This window comes from Phyllobates terribilis, unplaced genomic scaffold (genome assembly GCF_046119375.1).
Source record: "Phyllobates terribilis strain yellow unplaced genomic scaffold, ASM4611937v1 Scaffold_11__3_contigs__length_659146591, whole genome shotgun sequence".
NCBI classification, from domain to species: domain Eukaryota; kingdom Metazoa; phylum Chordata; class Amphibia; order Anura; family Dendrobatidae; genus Phyllobates; species Phyllobates terribilis.
The window spans coordinates 561169412-561185395 of NW_027362771.1; the positions used below are offsets into that span (position 1 = coordinate 561169412).

At 44.9% G+C, this 15984-nt stretch overlaps 1 protein-coding gene across 1 annotated transcript in view; it reads right to left on the reverse strand.

The window, feature by feature from the left end:
- Window positions 1–13632: 13632 nt before the first annotated feature.
- The window catches only part of LOC141165336 (kelch repeat and BTB domain-containing protein 8-like), a 28883-nt gene continuing 26531 nt past the window's right edge, over window positions 13633–15984 (reverse strand). Inside the window, exon 5 of the mRNA XM_073650936.1 lies at window positions 13633–15150. Coding sequence (XP_073507037.1) covers window positions 13692–15150 — 1459 coding nt within the window. The 3' untranslated portion in view covers window positions 13633–13691. The remainder of the gene's footprint in view (window positions 15151–15984) is intronic.

Here is a 15984-nt window from a genome sequence, read left to right on the forward strand (position 1 = left end):
TGTCGGGTACCGGTGTATGCCGCTGCTGAATTTGCCGGCCGGCTTTTTTAAAGAGAGTGTCTTCTGAGCAGTTTGTCAGCTTTTGGACACCTTTGCAGGTGTTTTCTATGTGTTTCTATGTGTTTTTGTTTGCCTGCCATTGGTTTTAACGGTGTTCGACGGTGTTCTAAGGTGTTCGACGAACAGTTCGACGAACAGTTCCTCGAACATCCCGGTGTTCGACGAACCGAACCGAACCCGAACACTACGGGGGTGGCTCAACACTAGTTATCACTTATCCTGTAGAGCCCATGGATCGGTGATAACTTGTTTTAACCAAAGAAGCCCTTTAATGCAAACTACCGTAGTTGTACATCCCAGTTAGTGTCATACAGTAGATGTGCAGGAGCCGCCAGTCAATGCTCCACTATAACAGGGATAGCGGATAACAAATATTTGGATATGGCTGTAGGTGGGCCCCTAGAGTCAGTTCTCCCTGTGGGCCCCAGACACCCCAGTCCGACCCTGTGTGTGCACTATAATAGGTATTGTTATGGGGCACTGTGGTTGTCACTGTTTGGTTGTCATTTTTATGAGACCACTAGATCATGCATTATTATAAGGTGCTGTGTTTGACACTCTTTAGAGACCACCATACCATGCATTATTATAGTGCAGTGTGTATCATGCAAGTGTGTCAGACAAGTGTGAAGTATTGAATTAGTCCTGAATTTAATAATATGTATACAGACTGCATCTTGTCATCTATGACCATCGCACTCTAATTAGCATGTCCATTGGTTTATTCTTCTTGCAGGTACGTCACCCAACTTTCCGTGTGTGATAAACCTTACCTCTCCTGTGTTCATTTACTCGGTATGTTTGTAAGTGAACCCTGCACAAGCCCCGTTCACCTCTTTTCTTTAGGACCAGCCTGTTTTACTTTGCTTGTGTTATACCCTGCATCTGGCTCAATTTGAAATTATCTGACAAAGATGGGTCAGAGGCCTGTCCTCTTTCCTTAACAGCTGAACGCATTTGTCAGCACATATATTGTGAATAGTGAGTCTGCTGACGTAGTCTGCACAGTGTATCACGCAACTGTATTAGAAAAGTGTGATGTATTGAATTAGACCTGAATTGGAACAGATGGAAACTGGATACCCAGGCAAAGTAAACAATATTTCCTTTTGTTTTCACTCTCTCCCCTATAGTCCTCCACTTTCTACTAACTCCCCTAATCTGTACACCTAGTAATGAACTCTTCATCTCTCCCTTCATCCTCCCCATTCATCTCACCTCCTCCTCAGAACTATTCCTCAACATACAATTCTGTGTCTCCAAACAACCTCATGCTCGCACCTGCTAACACTTTCCTTGCTCCTCCTCACTGCCGGCGATATCTATCCAAATCCTGACCCTCCTCACCACATTCCCACAGTTACTTCCACCTCTCATCTACGATCTATCACAATTAGTGTTGAGCGAGTATGTTCTGTTCCGAGTACGCTCGGGTCGAGCTCTGAGTATTTACAGCTGCTCGTTGATGTGTTTTAATCGCTCCCATGTGCATGATTTGCAACTGTTTGGCAGCTTTATTACATGTGAGGAATTTGTAAGAAATAGACATTCCTCACATGTAGTAAAACTGTCAAACAGTTGCAAATCATGCACACGGGAGCGATTCAACCATATCACCGAGCAGCTGTAAATACTCGGAGCTCGGCCCGATCATACTCGGCGAAAGGGTTAATAGAACATACTCGCTCAACACTAATCACAATCTCTCGCAACCTTTCTAATCTTATACCCATCTGCCCAGCCCCCGCTTCCCCAGTCGCACTGACAGGAGCTCTATGGAATGCTGGCTCCATCTGCAATAAACTTTCCTACATCCATGATCTTTTCATTACTAACATACTTTCCTTCCCTGGCATCACCGAAGCCTGGCTCACCCCCTCTGACACAGCCTCTCCAGCTGCACTTTTGTACGATGGATTCCACCTTTTACCATGCTCCAGAGGCAAGAATAGTGGAGGCGTAGGTTTCTCCTGTCAGATAACTGCTCCTTCACCCAAATCCCACTGCCGCCCATTACTCTCCCCTCTTTTGGGGTGCACTGTGTGCACATCTACCCCCCCCCCTCCAACTGGCTGTCATTTACCACCCCCCCCAGGGCCAGCCACAACCTTCTTTGACCACTTCGCCATCTGGCAACTTCACTTCCTTTAAACTGTCAGCCCCACTATCATCATGGGTGACTTCAACATCCCCATTGGCACTTCCCACTCATCTGTGTGTACGCTTCTAGCCCTTACTTCCGCCTTCAGCCTTGCGCAATGGTTTTCTGCAACCAATGACAAAGATGGCGACACAATGTAACTCATCTTCACCCGCCTCTGTTCCCTATCTAACCTCTCTAACTCACCTCTCCTTCTTTCTGACCACAACCTACTTACATTCTCTTCCCTCTCCTCTCCAGGTGCACAATCCCCACGCCACAAACCTGCACACCTTCGCAGAAATCTCAAACATCTTGACCTACACTCATTCTCTGAATCACTTCTCCCTCTTCTAGGCATTAGTTCCTTACATGATGCAGATGTTGCTGCCGCTTTATGTAACACCACAACAGCTGCAGCTCTCAAATCTCGCACAATCAACGAGCAGCCCTGGCACACCAACCTGATTAAAGAACAGCGGCAGGCCTCCATGGTTGCTGAACGGAGACTGAAAAGGTCCCACTTCAATGCGCACTTCATTGCATTCAAACAGTCCCTCACTATTTTCAAGTCCACACTCACTGCAGCAAAACAAACCTACTTCTCATCTCTCATATCCTCCCTGTCTCACAACACTAAACCGCTATTCAAAACTTTCAATTCTCTCCTCCATCCCCCAGCGCCGCCTCCCTCACCTCTCAGCCGAAGACTTTACCTCATTCTTCAAGCAGAAGTTGACAACATTAGACAAAGCTTTTCCCTAAAGTTCCCACAGCCCCTCCTAATATCTACTCAACCTTCCTCCTCCAAAACCTGCTTCTCCACCATTACAGACGATCAACTTTCCTCTTTATTCACCAAATCACACCTCACCACCTGTGAACTTGACCCAATCCCGTCCCACCTCATCCCTAACCTTACCACAGTCTTCATCCCAACCCTAACCCACCTTTTCAACCTGTCACTAACAACTGGTGTCTTCCCCTCATGCTTCAAACATGCCTCGATCACACCCATCCTCAAACAGCCCTCTCTTGACCCATCCTCCCTGTCTAGCTATCTCCCCATATCACTTCTCCCCTATGCCTCAAAACTACAGGAATAACACGTCCATCTTCAACTGTCCTTCCTCTTCTCCTCCTGCTCCCTCTTCGACTGCTTACAATCTGGCTTCCGACAGCACTATTCCACTGAAACTGCCCTAACTAAAGTCACCAATGACCTACAAGCTGCCAAATCCAAGAGACACTACTCTGTCCTCCGCCTCCTCCTGGACCTGTCATCTGCCTTCGACACAGTAGACCATTCCCCCTTACTACAGACTCATCTTTTGCCATCACAGACTTCGCCCTATCTTGGATCTCTTCTTACCTAACAGACCGGACATTCAGCGTCTCCCACTCACAAACCACCTCCTCATCTCGCCCCCTATCTGTCAGTGTCCTCCAAGGTTCAGTTCTAGGACCCCTGCTCTTCTCCATCTACATATTTGGCCTGGGACAGGTCATACAGTCCCACGACTTTCAGTATCACCTCTATGCTGATGACACACAGATCTACCTCTCTGGACCTGATATCACCTCCCTACCAGAATCCCACAATGCATGTCCGCTATTTCATCCTTCTCTGCAAGATTTCTAAAACTTAACATGGATAAAACAAAATTCATTATCTTTGCACCATCTCACTGAACCCCTCCAGCAGACCTATCCATCATAGTCAATGGCTGCTCACTCTCTCCAGACACACAAATTCGCTGCCTTGGGGTAACCCTGGGCTCTACTCTCTCCTTCAAACCACATATCCAAGCCCTTTCCACTTCCTGCCGACTCCAACTCAAAAATATCTCCCGGATCCGCACATTCCTCAACCATGAATCTGCAAAAAACACTAGTGCACGCCCTCATCATCTCCCACCTCAACTACTGCAACCTCCTGCTCCGTGGCCTCCCCTCTAACACTCTCGCACCCCTTCAATCTAACTTAAACACTGCTGACTGACTAATCCACTTGTCCCCCCCGCTATTCCCCAGCCTCTCCTCTCTGTCAATCCCTTCACTGGCTACCCATTACCCAGAGACTCCAGTTCTAAACTCTAACCATGACATACAAAGCCATCCACAACCCGTCTCCTCCATACAACTGTGAACTAGTCTCCCGGTACATACCTGCACGCAACCTCCGATCCTCACAAGATCTCCTTCTCTACTCCCCTCTTATCTCCTCTTCCCACAATCGCATAAAAGATTTCTCCTGTGCATCTCCCCTACTCTGGAACTCTCTACCCCAACATAGACTCTCTCCTACCGTGGAAACCTCAAAAAAGAACCTGAAGACCTACCTCTTCTGACAAGCATACAACCTGCAGTAACCCTCACTCCACCATACCGCTGCATGACCAACTCTACTCTCACCAACTGTATCCTCACCCATCCCTTGTAGATTGTGAGCCCTCGCGGGCAGGATCCGCTCTGCTCTTGTACCACACGCTGACTTGTATTGTTCAAGATTATTGTAATTGTTTTTGCTATGTATACCCCCTTTTTCACATGTAAAGTGCCATGGAATAAATGGCGCTACAATAATAATAAATAATAATAGTGCCCTGTGTTTGGCACTCTTAAGAGACAACTATAGCAAGTGTTATGGGGCACTGTGTTCGGGACTATTATGAGGGTACTATTGTTAGAACCTTGCTGTTAGTTTTTTTTTCCTTTGCTGGTCACATGACCTTGTTGGCCTATTTAATCCTGCTCCGCCCTTCTGGCTTTGCTGGACTTCATTGTATAACTACTTTCTAGCTAGCCTGTGCTCTGTATCTAACTCTGTTAGTTTGCTTGGTCTACGGACCTCTATGTTCTATCTATTTTGTTTGTTCGTCTGTCTGCTACTATTTCTGTTAGGAGGTGTCCCATATTCCTCCCAGTCCTTAGTACTTGTAGGGATTCCCTCCCCACATCTATAGGTCTTCGTACAGACTAGATTAGGACTTTAGCAGGTCTGATCGCAGGATCAGGTTCCCTGTTACATCGTAGGGATTCAGCTGAGTCTTATAGTAGGGACAGATCTCCTCTCTTTCCTTAGCTTTGGTAGCAGAACATAACAGTAAGTCCAGCCTGCAAATTCTCTAAGGAAAGATTTTTTTTTTTTTTTTTTTTTTTTTGTTCCATCATGGTGTCGGTTCAGGATTTGGCTAAACACCTGCAGGGACTCTCTCTGGAGGTGGCCGAGCTCCGTCAGCACGTGAGTAACTGTCCTGGAGCACATTTCTTGGAGCCTAAGGTATGTTTGCCGGATTTATTTTTTGGTGAACATCGAGAATTTTTTTCATTTAAAAATGCTTGCTTATTGTATTTTCGTTTGAGACCCAAGTCCTCTGGGGATGAATCCCAGCGCGTAGGGTTCATAATGTCACTTTTGCGCAAAGAGCCTCAGGAGTGGGCCTTTTCTTTGCAACCTAGTGATACATGCTTCAGATCAGTGGATAGTTTTTTTTCTGCTTTAGGACTATTATATGATGATCCTGACCGTGTGGCATCAGCTGAGACTGAGTTGAGACGTTTAAAACAAGGATCAGGTAATGTCGAAAAATATTGTACTCATTTTCGTCGTTGGTCCACTCAAACAGGGTGGAATGATTCTGCTCTGAAAAGTATATTTCTTGCTGGGCTCAGTGAAAGGGTTAAAGACCTGCTAATTGCTTATCCTACACCTGAGGATTTGCAACAGGCTATGCAATTAGCTATACGGGTGGATAGAAGACTGCGTGCTAGGGTTAATGAGAGCAAATCCTCTGCTATGTCAGTTTCTGGTTATGATAATGTGTGTACTAACAGTGGTGAACCGATGGAGATTGGATCGGTGGCACCTCGCTCTCAAGAAAAAGACCGTCGTTTTTCGCAAGGCTTGTGTTTCTATTGCGGAAAATCTGGTCATTTGATTAAAGGCTGTGAGCTTCGTATGAAGAAAGAAAAAAAAATGGTCAGTCACGCCCGTATTGCCTGTTTAAATTCCAAGGGTATATTTTTAGCTGCTTCCACGATTGCTCAGGAAAAATTAATGGAATTTCGGGTGTTTGTTGATTGCGGGTCTACACTGAATGTAATTGATGGGGGATTCTTGGAAAGACTCAATTTAAAACCTGAACCTTTGTCATCCCCCATTGCTGTGGTTTCTGTGGATGGCTCCCCTTTGAAGAATATTACTCTCAAGGTCAGTGAATTTCCTCTCACTATTAATGGTGTTCACCATGAGAAATTGGATTTGGTAGTGTTGAATAACTTGCCTTCTCCAGTAATATTGGGTTTGCCCTGGTTAAAATTTCACAATCCTGTACTGGATTGGTCTACCAGTGAAATTAAATCCTGGAGCCATAAATGTTATGACAAGTGTTGTAACGGGCGTATTGCAGCTTTGGATAGGGGAGAATTGCCTGTTCCTATTCAGGATTTTTGGAGAGTTTTTTCTGAGAAGGAATCGCAGGTTTTGCCTCCCCATAGAGACTATGATTGTTCTATTGAATTTGTCCCTGGAGCGACTCTTCCTAAAAGTCGTTTATTTAACCTTACTATTCCTGAGAGAAAGGCTTTGGAGGAATACATACAGACAAGTTTGGCCGCCGGTCACATTAGGCCCTCTAAGTCTCCTGTGGCGGTTGGATTTTTTTTTGTAAAAAAAAAGGACGGCGGTTTACGTCCTTGTCTGGATTTTCGTGAGATCAACAAAATTACGGTACGCAATCCTTACCCACTGCCATTGATTCCTGATCTGTTTAACCAGTTATTGGGGGCCAAGTGGTTCTCTAAAATTGACCTTAAGGGGGCATACAATCTGTTGCGCATGAAGGAGGGTGATGAATGGAAGACTGCTTTTAACACTCCTGTGGGTCATTTTGAGAATCTGGTTATGCCTTTTGGTCTTACTAATGCTCCTGCATTTTTTCAGAATCTGATTAATGACATCCTTAGACCTTTGATCGGTAAAAATGTGGTTGTGTATTTGGATGACATTTTGATTTATTCGCCAGATCTGGAGTCTCATTGGCGGAGCGTGCGTGAGGTATTACAGTTATTAATGGACAATTCGCTTTTTGCTAAGCTGGAGAAATGTGAGTTCGCTGTACAGAGAATTAGTTTTTTGGGCTACATTATCTCCAGCAAAGGTTTTGAGATGGATCCGGTTAAGGTTCAGGCTGTGCAGGAATGGCCTAGGCCTATTGGTTTGAAATCGACACAGAGGTTTTTGGGTTTCGCCAATTACTACAGAAAATTCATAAAAATTTTTTCTAGTATTGTCAAACCTCTGACTGATCTCACCAGGAAAGGTGCTGATGCGGTTCAGTGGTCTTCTGAGGCCATTGAAGCTTTTGTGTATCTCAAGGAGAGGTTCACCTCTGCTCCCATCCTTATGCAGCCTGATGTTACTAGGCCGTTTTTGGTTGAGGTTGATGCTTCCTCTGTGGGGGTTGGCGCAGTATTGTCTCAGGATAACGGGGATGGATTACATCCCTGTGCCTTTTTTTCAAAAAAATTTTCGGAGACTGAACTGAATTACGATATTGGTAATCGGGAATTATTGGCTATTAAACTCGCATTTGAACACTGGCGCCACTTCTTGGAAGGTGCGGAATTTCCCGTTCAGGTTCTTACGGATCATAAAAATCTGATATATCTTGATGCTGCCAAGCGCCTGAATGCCCGTCAGGCTAGGTGGGCACTGTTTTTCTCGCGGTTTAATTTCTCCGTTACTTACATCCCTGGTACTAAGAATGTTAAGGCGGATGCCTTGTCTCGCAGTTTTTCTCCCATAGTCGGTGCTGAGAAAGAGGAAAACATTTTACAAGAAGGTGTTGTGATAGCTGCTTTAGACTCCGTTTTGGAAGATGAGATTCTTAAAGCTCAGGAGAATGCCCCATCTAACACTCCTCATGGGAGGTTGTTTGTGCCTGAGACCTTTAGGAGAGATTTGTTTGTTGAGTGTCACGAATCTCGGTTGGCAGGTCATCCCGGAATCTCTGAGACCAAGAGACTGGTGGGTCGCAGTTTTTGGTGGCCTGGATGGCAGAAGGAAGTCATTAAGTGGGTGCGCCAATGTACTATATGTGCTAGATCTAAGTCCTCACATACTCCTGCTGCGGGGTTGCTTTGTCCTTTGGAGGTCCCCAGTGCTCCTTGGACACATTTGGCTATGGACTTTATAACTGACCTTCCCCCCTCTGAGGGTTTTACTGTCATCTGGGTGATCGTGGACCGTTTTAGCAAGATGTGTCACTTGGTTCCCTTCGTCAAACTGCCCTGCGCTAAAACTCTCGCTAAGGCCTTTGTCAAGGAAATTGTCAGACTTCATGGCGTTCCTACTGACATTGTTTCTGATAGGGGTCCTCAGTTCGTGGCTCGTTTTTGGCGTGCCTTTTGTGACAGGTTGGGAATTCATTTGTCGTTTTCGTCCGGATATCATCCTGAATCTAATGGCCAGACAGAAAGGAAAAACCAGGATGTTGAGCAGTTCTTGCGTTGTTTTGTGGCAGACAATCAAGAGGGGTGGTCTGAGTTTCTGCCACTTGCCGAATTTGCTCTGAACAATCATACATCTTCTTCTGCTGGTTGTTCGCCTTTTTTTTGTTGTTCTGGGAGACATCCGTCGTTTGGGTCGTTCTCCAAGTTGGGATCTGCCGTGCCTGAGGAGGAGAATTTTTCCGGTGATTTGGAAAGAGTTTGGACGGATGTGCGTGGTAATCTTCAGGAGGCCAACAGAAAATCTAAAGACTACTTTGATAGGAAACGACAGGAGGTTTTGTTCGCTGTTGGTGACATGGTTTGGTTGTCCTCTAGGAATCTGCGGTTGAGGATTCCTTCTAAGAAATTGGGTCCCAAGTTTGTAGGGCCCTTTAAGGTGCTTCAGGTTGTCAACCAATCTGCGGTTAGGTTGGAGGTTCCTACCTCCTGGAGAATTAATCCGGTCTTTCATGTCTCTCTGTTAAAAAAAGCTGTTGTGTCGGATGGTGACGCCTCTGCCTCTGTTCCTCCGGTGGTGGAGGACGGGGAATATGAAATTTCTCGCATCCTTGACTCTAGACGGTATAGAGGTAGTTTGCAGTATCTTGTGGCCTGGAAAGGTTTCGGACCCGAGGATAACTCTTGGGTGAGGTCAGATGATGTTTCCGCGTCCAGACTTATCAGAGCGTTTCACAGGAGATTTCCTGATAAGCCTGGTCCTAGGGGATCCGGAGGATCCTCTTAGAAGGGGGGGTACTGTTAGAACCTTGCTGTTAGGTTTTTTTTCCTTTGCTGGTCACATGACCTTGTTGGCCTATTTAATCCTGCTCCGCCCTTCTGGCTTTGCTGGACTTCATTGTATAACTACTTTCTAGCTAGCCTGTGCTCTGTATCTAACTCTGTTAGTTTGCTTGGTCTACGGACCTCTATGTTCTATCTATTTTGTTTGTTCGTCTGTCTGCTACTATTTCTGTTAGGAGGTGTCCCATATTCCTCCCAGTCCTTAGTACTTGTAGGGATTCCCTCCCCACATCTATAGGTCTTCGTACAGACTAGATTAGGACTTTAGCAGGTCTGATCGCAGGATCAGGTTCCCTGTTACATCGTAGGGATTCAGCTGAGTCTTATAGTAGGGACAGATCTCCTCTCTTTCCTTAGCTTTGGTAGCAGAACATAACAACTATAGCATGTGTTGTTATAAGGCAAATTAACAATTATGAGACCACTACAGCAGGTCTTGCTATGGGGTACTGTGGTGGCACTATTAAGAAATGCCTATAGCAGGTGTTATTGATCACTGTATTTGGGACCATTATGAGGGCACTATAGCATGTGTTGATATAAGGCTCAGTGGTTGGCACTGCTAAGAGACGATTATGGCACAACTATAGTAGGTCTCGCTATGGGGCACTGTGTTTGGTACTGTCATAAGGGCTTAATTTCAGGTATTGTTATGGGGTATCACGTTTGACACTTATGAGAGCACCAATGTTGCCTGCTAATAACAGCAGTCTACGCTGGGACCCGTGAGTCAGAGGAGTCAGGTGCAGAACGTTCCCTGCTGTCTCAATTTCAACTGCCCTTCACTCCCTTTTCCATCATTCAACCTGCGTGTCTGGGGCTCAGCACAGCAGGCACAAGGATGGCACTTGCTGCACAGAGCAAAGCAATGCCAGATTAATTTTTTTTTGTTTCGGGCTGTGGATCCTTAATGTGGGGGTGGGAGTGCATCATACTTTGTTTATGTCTGGGGTGGCTGTAATGATATTATACTGTGTTGAGGGAACTTTAGGGTCATTATACTGTTTGGGGGCACCATACCTTGCTGGGGCACCGTGGTGGTTTCATACTGTGCGTGTGGGAGTGCTGTGAGGTTATTCAGTGAAGGAGTCATCATACTTTGTGCGGTGGTCCATTTTTGGAGGCATCACTGTATGGGTGCCAGGAAAGGAGCATCGTAATGGATGAGAAGACTAAGGGTCTTTAGTAGGGGCAAAATAACTTTAGGGGCCACAACACATATCCCTCTCCCTTAAAAAATTGGGATGTATGCCCTTCTGCCACTGCACCTCTGTGCCATGACCACACTGCATAATTGTTTTTTTTTGAGGTGTGTAAGGGGGCCTAATTAGGTTTTTTACTATGAAACCTCTTGATTTGTATGCACGCACGTGGTGAGCATCATTGCCAGCTTTCTTATAGGGCACTATATTGGCACTGTTATAAGGGCACTGTAGCAGATGTTGTTATAGGACACGATTATGAGAGGTGTACTTATTGGACACTATGTTAGGCACTGTTATGGAGGCACCAGTGGTGTGCTGCTAATTGTGGCGTCCACATAGTAATTTTTGGGGACCACAAGTCAGGTCCCTAAACTTGCTCCGTGTCGCAACAGCAATAGATTAATAAAATGATATAACAAGGAGCTGTCGGCTCCCTCTTCCACCATTGAGCCTGTGTGACTGAGTCTAAGCACAGCAGGCACAATGACGTCACTAGATCGTGCCTGCTGCACGACGCCTCAGTCCACATGATGCGCAGAGCAAAGCAGCACATCAGGGGAACGGGGCTACGTGAGTAGTTTTTATCTTATCAGGTCAGTATTTGTAGGAGGCTGTGGGGGCCATCACACTATGTGTTAGGCTGTGGGAGCATCATACTGTTTTGGGAGTCACTGTGGTAGCCTCAATGTATATACGAGTGTGTGTAAACTGTGGGAGCATCATACTGTGTTATGAAGGCATCTTTGCTGGGGGCACGGTCGTGGAATTATACTGTGTGTGTGTGTGGAGCAGGTAGTGCGGGGGAATTCACTGAGTATCATACTTTATGTGGGGGGGCATCACACTAAGTTTACTATGAAAGGGGTATCACAGTGGGTGAGAGGACAAAGGACCTATAAAAAATAAGGACAAAAAGTGCTGCAATACATGTACCACTTCCCCTCTTTAAAAGGTGGGAGGTGTGGCTATAACCTTGCCTTCTTCAAGTAATTATTGTGGTTGACACTATAATCAAGGCACTGTGGATGTTATAGGGTGCAATGTGACTATTGACGTTACTTCATGGGGGTCCCTTTACATTTTTAAACATTCTTTCTGTATTAATTTCAATAGAAATAACCATTTTAAAGGGAGTCTGTCAGCACAGAATGACTGTTCAAATGAAATGCCAGCGCTCAGTGCACCTAGGTGTGGCCAAACATTAAATGCACCGATCCACTAACTTGTTTCCATCTATCTCTGCGCCCCTCTATTTTGACTGCCAGCCTTGGCTTTATAGAGCCAGAGAAAAGAGGAGATTGAAGAAAACAAGAAAGTGGGAAGGTGACCTTAAATGTTCGGCCTCTCCAAGAGTGCACCGAGCGCCTGTGCTTAGTTTGAAAAGTCAGTTTGTGTTGAGAGTCCCTTCACACTTAGGAAGACTGTAATCAGGGGCCATAGAAGGATGGAAACAATTCCTTTGAGCCCTGGGGACTATTGTAGTTCATAAAGTGGCAAAGACACAAGGAGAGTTGGCCGAGAGACAGCATCTGGGTAATAGTACATGTGAAGGTCTCCAATGTGTTGGGAGAACCTGGTACTTCTCACTGGTAGAGAATCACTGATACTCCTTTGGATCATTTGCCCACGATTCCTTTTTAAGAATGGCTGCCAAGTCCAGTATTGTCTATGCTGAACTTATTGTTCCATTATTGAACCAAAGGCAATAACTAGTACAGGTGTGTACAGCGCCTAAGATGGAACAGTTTCAGTAGAAGTTGACAGACTCGTGTGAAAATAAATGCAATGTTGACCCCTGCCTGCCCAGCCCAATGACTATAATTGGATTCCTCAGATTTCCATTCTGATGGCCAAAAAAATCCTTGTAGGCATTTGGAACTATATTAGTTTATTGTGTGGAGAAGACAGTGTGACGGAAATCTAGACAAAATCTTAGCGAGAGACAATATATGGGAAATAGCTGTGGTTCAAGGTCACGATTGTGATGGAAGCTCTTGGGACACATGGACCTTATGCTCCCACAATATGTTCCAGGCAGACCTTACAGGCACAATCACCCCATTTAGCTTTGGGGAACATGGCAAATTTCTGAAGTATTTTTTTGCTTATGGGGACAAAAAAACGGAAGCACAATATGTGAACATTATGTTCATGGAAATATAGGGACTGAGTACACATCTTTGTTGGGAGCATGAGTCCCAAAAGGTTGTTTTTTTCATAGGTGTTTGGCCCAGGCAGAAATCTCCTTAAAAATGTGTTTCATTTAATGAAGACATTGTGAGAGTATTATTAAAGTAACGGCAACAGCCGCAGGCTTATGCTGGAAGGACTGTTGAGATGATGATGATGCTGTATTAATGATTAAAGTTTGTTAATGCATCCTCCCAAGACCTCCTTCTCTAGTCCGCACTCATTCGTTCCTCACCCAATCGCCTCCAAGATTTCTCCCAAATATCCTCCATCCTATGGAATTCTGTGCCTCAACACGTCCAATTAGCCTCCACATTTGGATCGTTCAGACAAAATCTGAAAACCCATCTCTTCAAACAAGCTTACAGCCTGCCATGACCACACTGCCTCCTCAACAACACCGGAGCTAAAGCAACCCCCCCAACCTACTGTCTCCTCCCCATTCCTGTAGAATGGAATCCCGCAAGGGCAGGGTCCTCTTCCCTCTGTACCAGTCTATCTTTGTTAGTTCACTTACTGTAAGTGATATCTGTATTTGGTATATAACCCCATCTCATGTACAGCGCCATGGAATCAATGCCGCTATATAAATAAATAATAATAATAATACTTGCCTTCTGTGTTTTTTCCTGTAATTCATCTTTCAAGGATGCTGTATATCCCATGTAAAACAATTCCCTTCCCACAATATCTTACCGCTGAATGATTCTGCTGAAAGCTGAAATAAGTACACGTGCACATCAGACTTTATTTATCCTTAACTGGTTAACAAATAAAAGGTTTGTACAAAACATTTACGGTTATACTGAATGGCTAGGCTGCCACCATGGCTCTTCTCGCTCTTCATAATCCTCTTCAATTCGAAAATTGTAAGAAGACTTTCTGCCGGGAATAAGATCGTGAAAGCGTTTCATAGGAATTTGCATAGTAACTCCTCCTAAGTAGCCATCAAATGAGAACGGAATATCTTTGCTAGATCTGGTCCATTTAGGATCTCCAGGGTTCCAGTAGTACATCTTTTCATGACAGAAACCGTCCCTTCCACTTCCTCCAACAATGTAGATCCTATGTTTCCAAACCAGCACTGCAGCTTCTGCGACACTTTCCAGGATGGGCGGTATTTTACAGTAACAAATTCTTCCCAAATAATCCATGCAAAAACTTCGAGGAATGGTATTTGGCTGCTCATAATACAACAGATAGGCCTGATACTCATCGTAGGGTGGGTATGGATCGTAATTCCCATGTCTGGAGTTATAACTCGCAATGACATACAGCTTCTCATTAAAAACAACAGCTCCTGCGTCCGAAAAGGTCACAGGAAGAGGAAACTGGCTCCAAGTGTCAGAAGATATGTCATAAATCATAAATCCCTGATGGCTTGATGATTTCTTAACAGAACCAGTCAACCCACCTATGAGGAACAGCTTGCCTTTCAACTGAGCTGATGTAAAACTTCGCAAGGCTGATGGCATGGAAGAGACCTCTGTCCAACAGTTCTCCACCAGACTGAAACATTCTGTTGAACTAATTGCTTCTTGGCCATCACATCCCCCCACTACATATAACGCATCTCTGTAATGTAAAAACCCATGTCCGTATCTGGGTTTAGACATTGACGGCAAATCTTTCCACTCATTTTTGACCGAGTCATACACATGTAAAAGATTCAAAACAGAATTGTCTTCATCTTGACCTCCAGCTACATACAAGATATGGCCCACAGCTAAAAGTCCGGGTTGATAAAGAGGACTGATGAATGGAAGCTTTTCCCACGATTCCGTAATTGGGTCGTACGCGTTTATATGATAATCTTCTTGTTCCGGAATGGTTTCGTATCTTTCCGACAGGTCCATGCATAGTATCCGATCTTCAAACATTCCTTGGCGCAGGTAGCATTCTGTTGGAGTCGGAATATCAATTTTGACATCTGTTAACTCACATGGGTCCAGAAGTGGAAATCTGACAACCTTCACCAACTCTTCGGGAAGAGGGTTATCTTTGTCAGAGTGAAATTCCCACCACCGGCAAGCAAGGTTATAGATGGTGAGCTCAGATGAAACCAACAACTGATCGGAAGAGAGAATTCTGATTAACTCGGACAGCTCCAAATAAAAGAAGTCCTCCTTTTCTGCTAAACCGATTAAATGCAGGCTGATATAATGCATAGCTACGTCCAAGAGGCTTTGGTCATTGTGACTATGAGCCAGTCTGTAGATCCATAGGCAGTTTTCCCCGTCAATATATCTTTTAAGGAACCTAAAAAGTAAAATCAGAGAAGATACTTGAATTTATTGCATTAAATATGAAACTTGTTACAGTAGAATCAGCAATTAAAGGGAATCCATCAGCAGGTTTTTGTCATGTCATCTGAGTGCAGCTTGATGTAAGAGATGAGAGTCTGATTTCAGTGATGTGTCACTTATTAGGCTGAGTGTCGCCATTTCAAAATAATCTGTTTTTATCAGAGGGAGATCAAAACAGGACTAGCAGCCTCGTACCTCCTAGTCAATTGCTCTGTGTAACCCCGCCCTCAACAAGGCTTAGCAGCAGTCCATGTACAGTGTATACAGAAAGCAGCCAATCAGTGGTGTGGGCAGGGTTATACACAGCTCAGTATTCGAGCTCTGCTAGATCTCCAGGACAGAAAAGTAGGCATTAGACCTACAGGTAATCGGGTTTCCAGGAGTCCCTCATGACAGCACCATCAGGAGGTTGTCCTTCATACCCTTGAGAAGGACAGGAAAAACACAAGAGGTTAAAAGGCCCCTCCCTCCACCCCAAATCCAGTGATTTTTCAAGTACCACACCAGGATGGATGCAACTCTATTTTATTTGCCTTTCAACAATCTATGTTAATTTCACATAGCCATATAGGAATATTTAGGGAGGGAATATAATGGGTGCAGTCATGGGGGACTCCTTGAAACCCTATTACCGGTAGGTCTAATGCCTACTTTCCAGGACGTCCCTCCTGACAGCACCATCAGGAGAATACCAGAGTATACATTTTAGGGTGGGACCACTGCCTGGAGGACCTTCCTTCCAAAGGCCATCTTTTGGCCTGATAGAATGTCCAATTTATAATGTTTA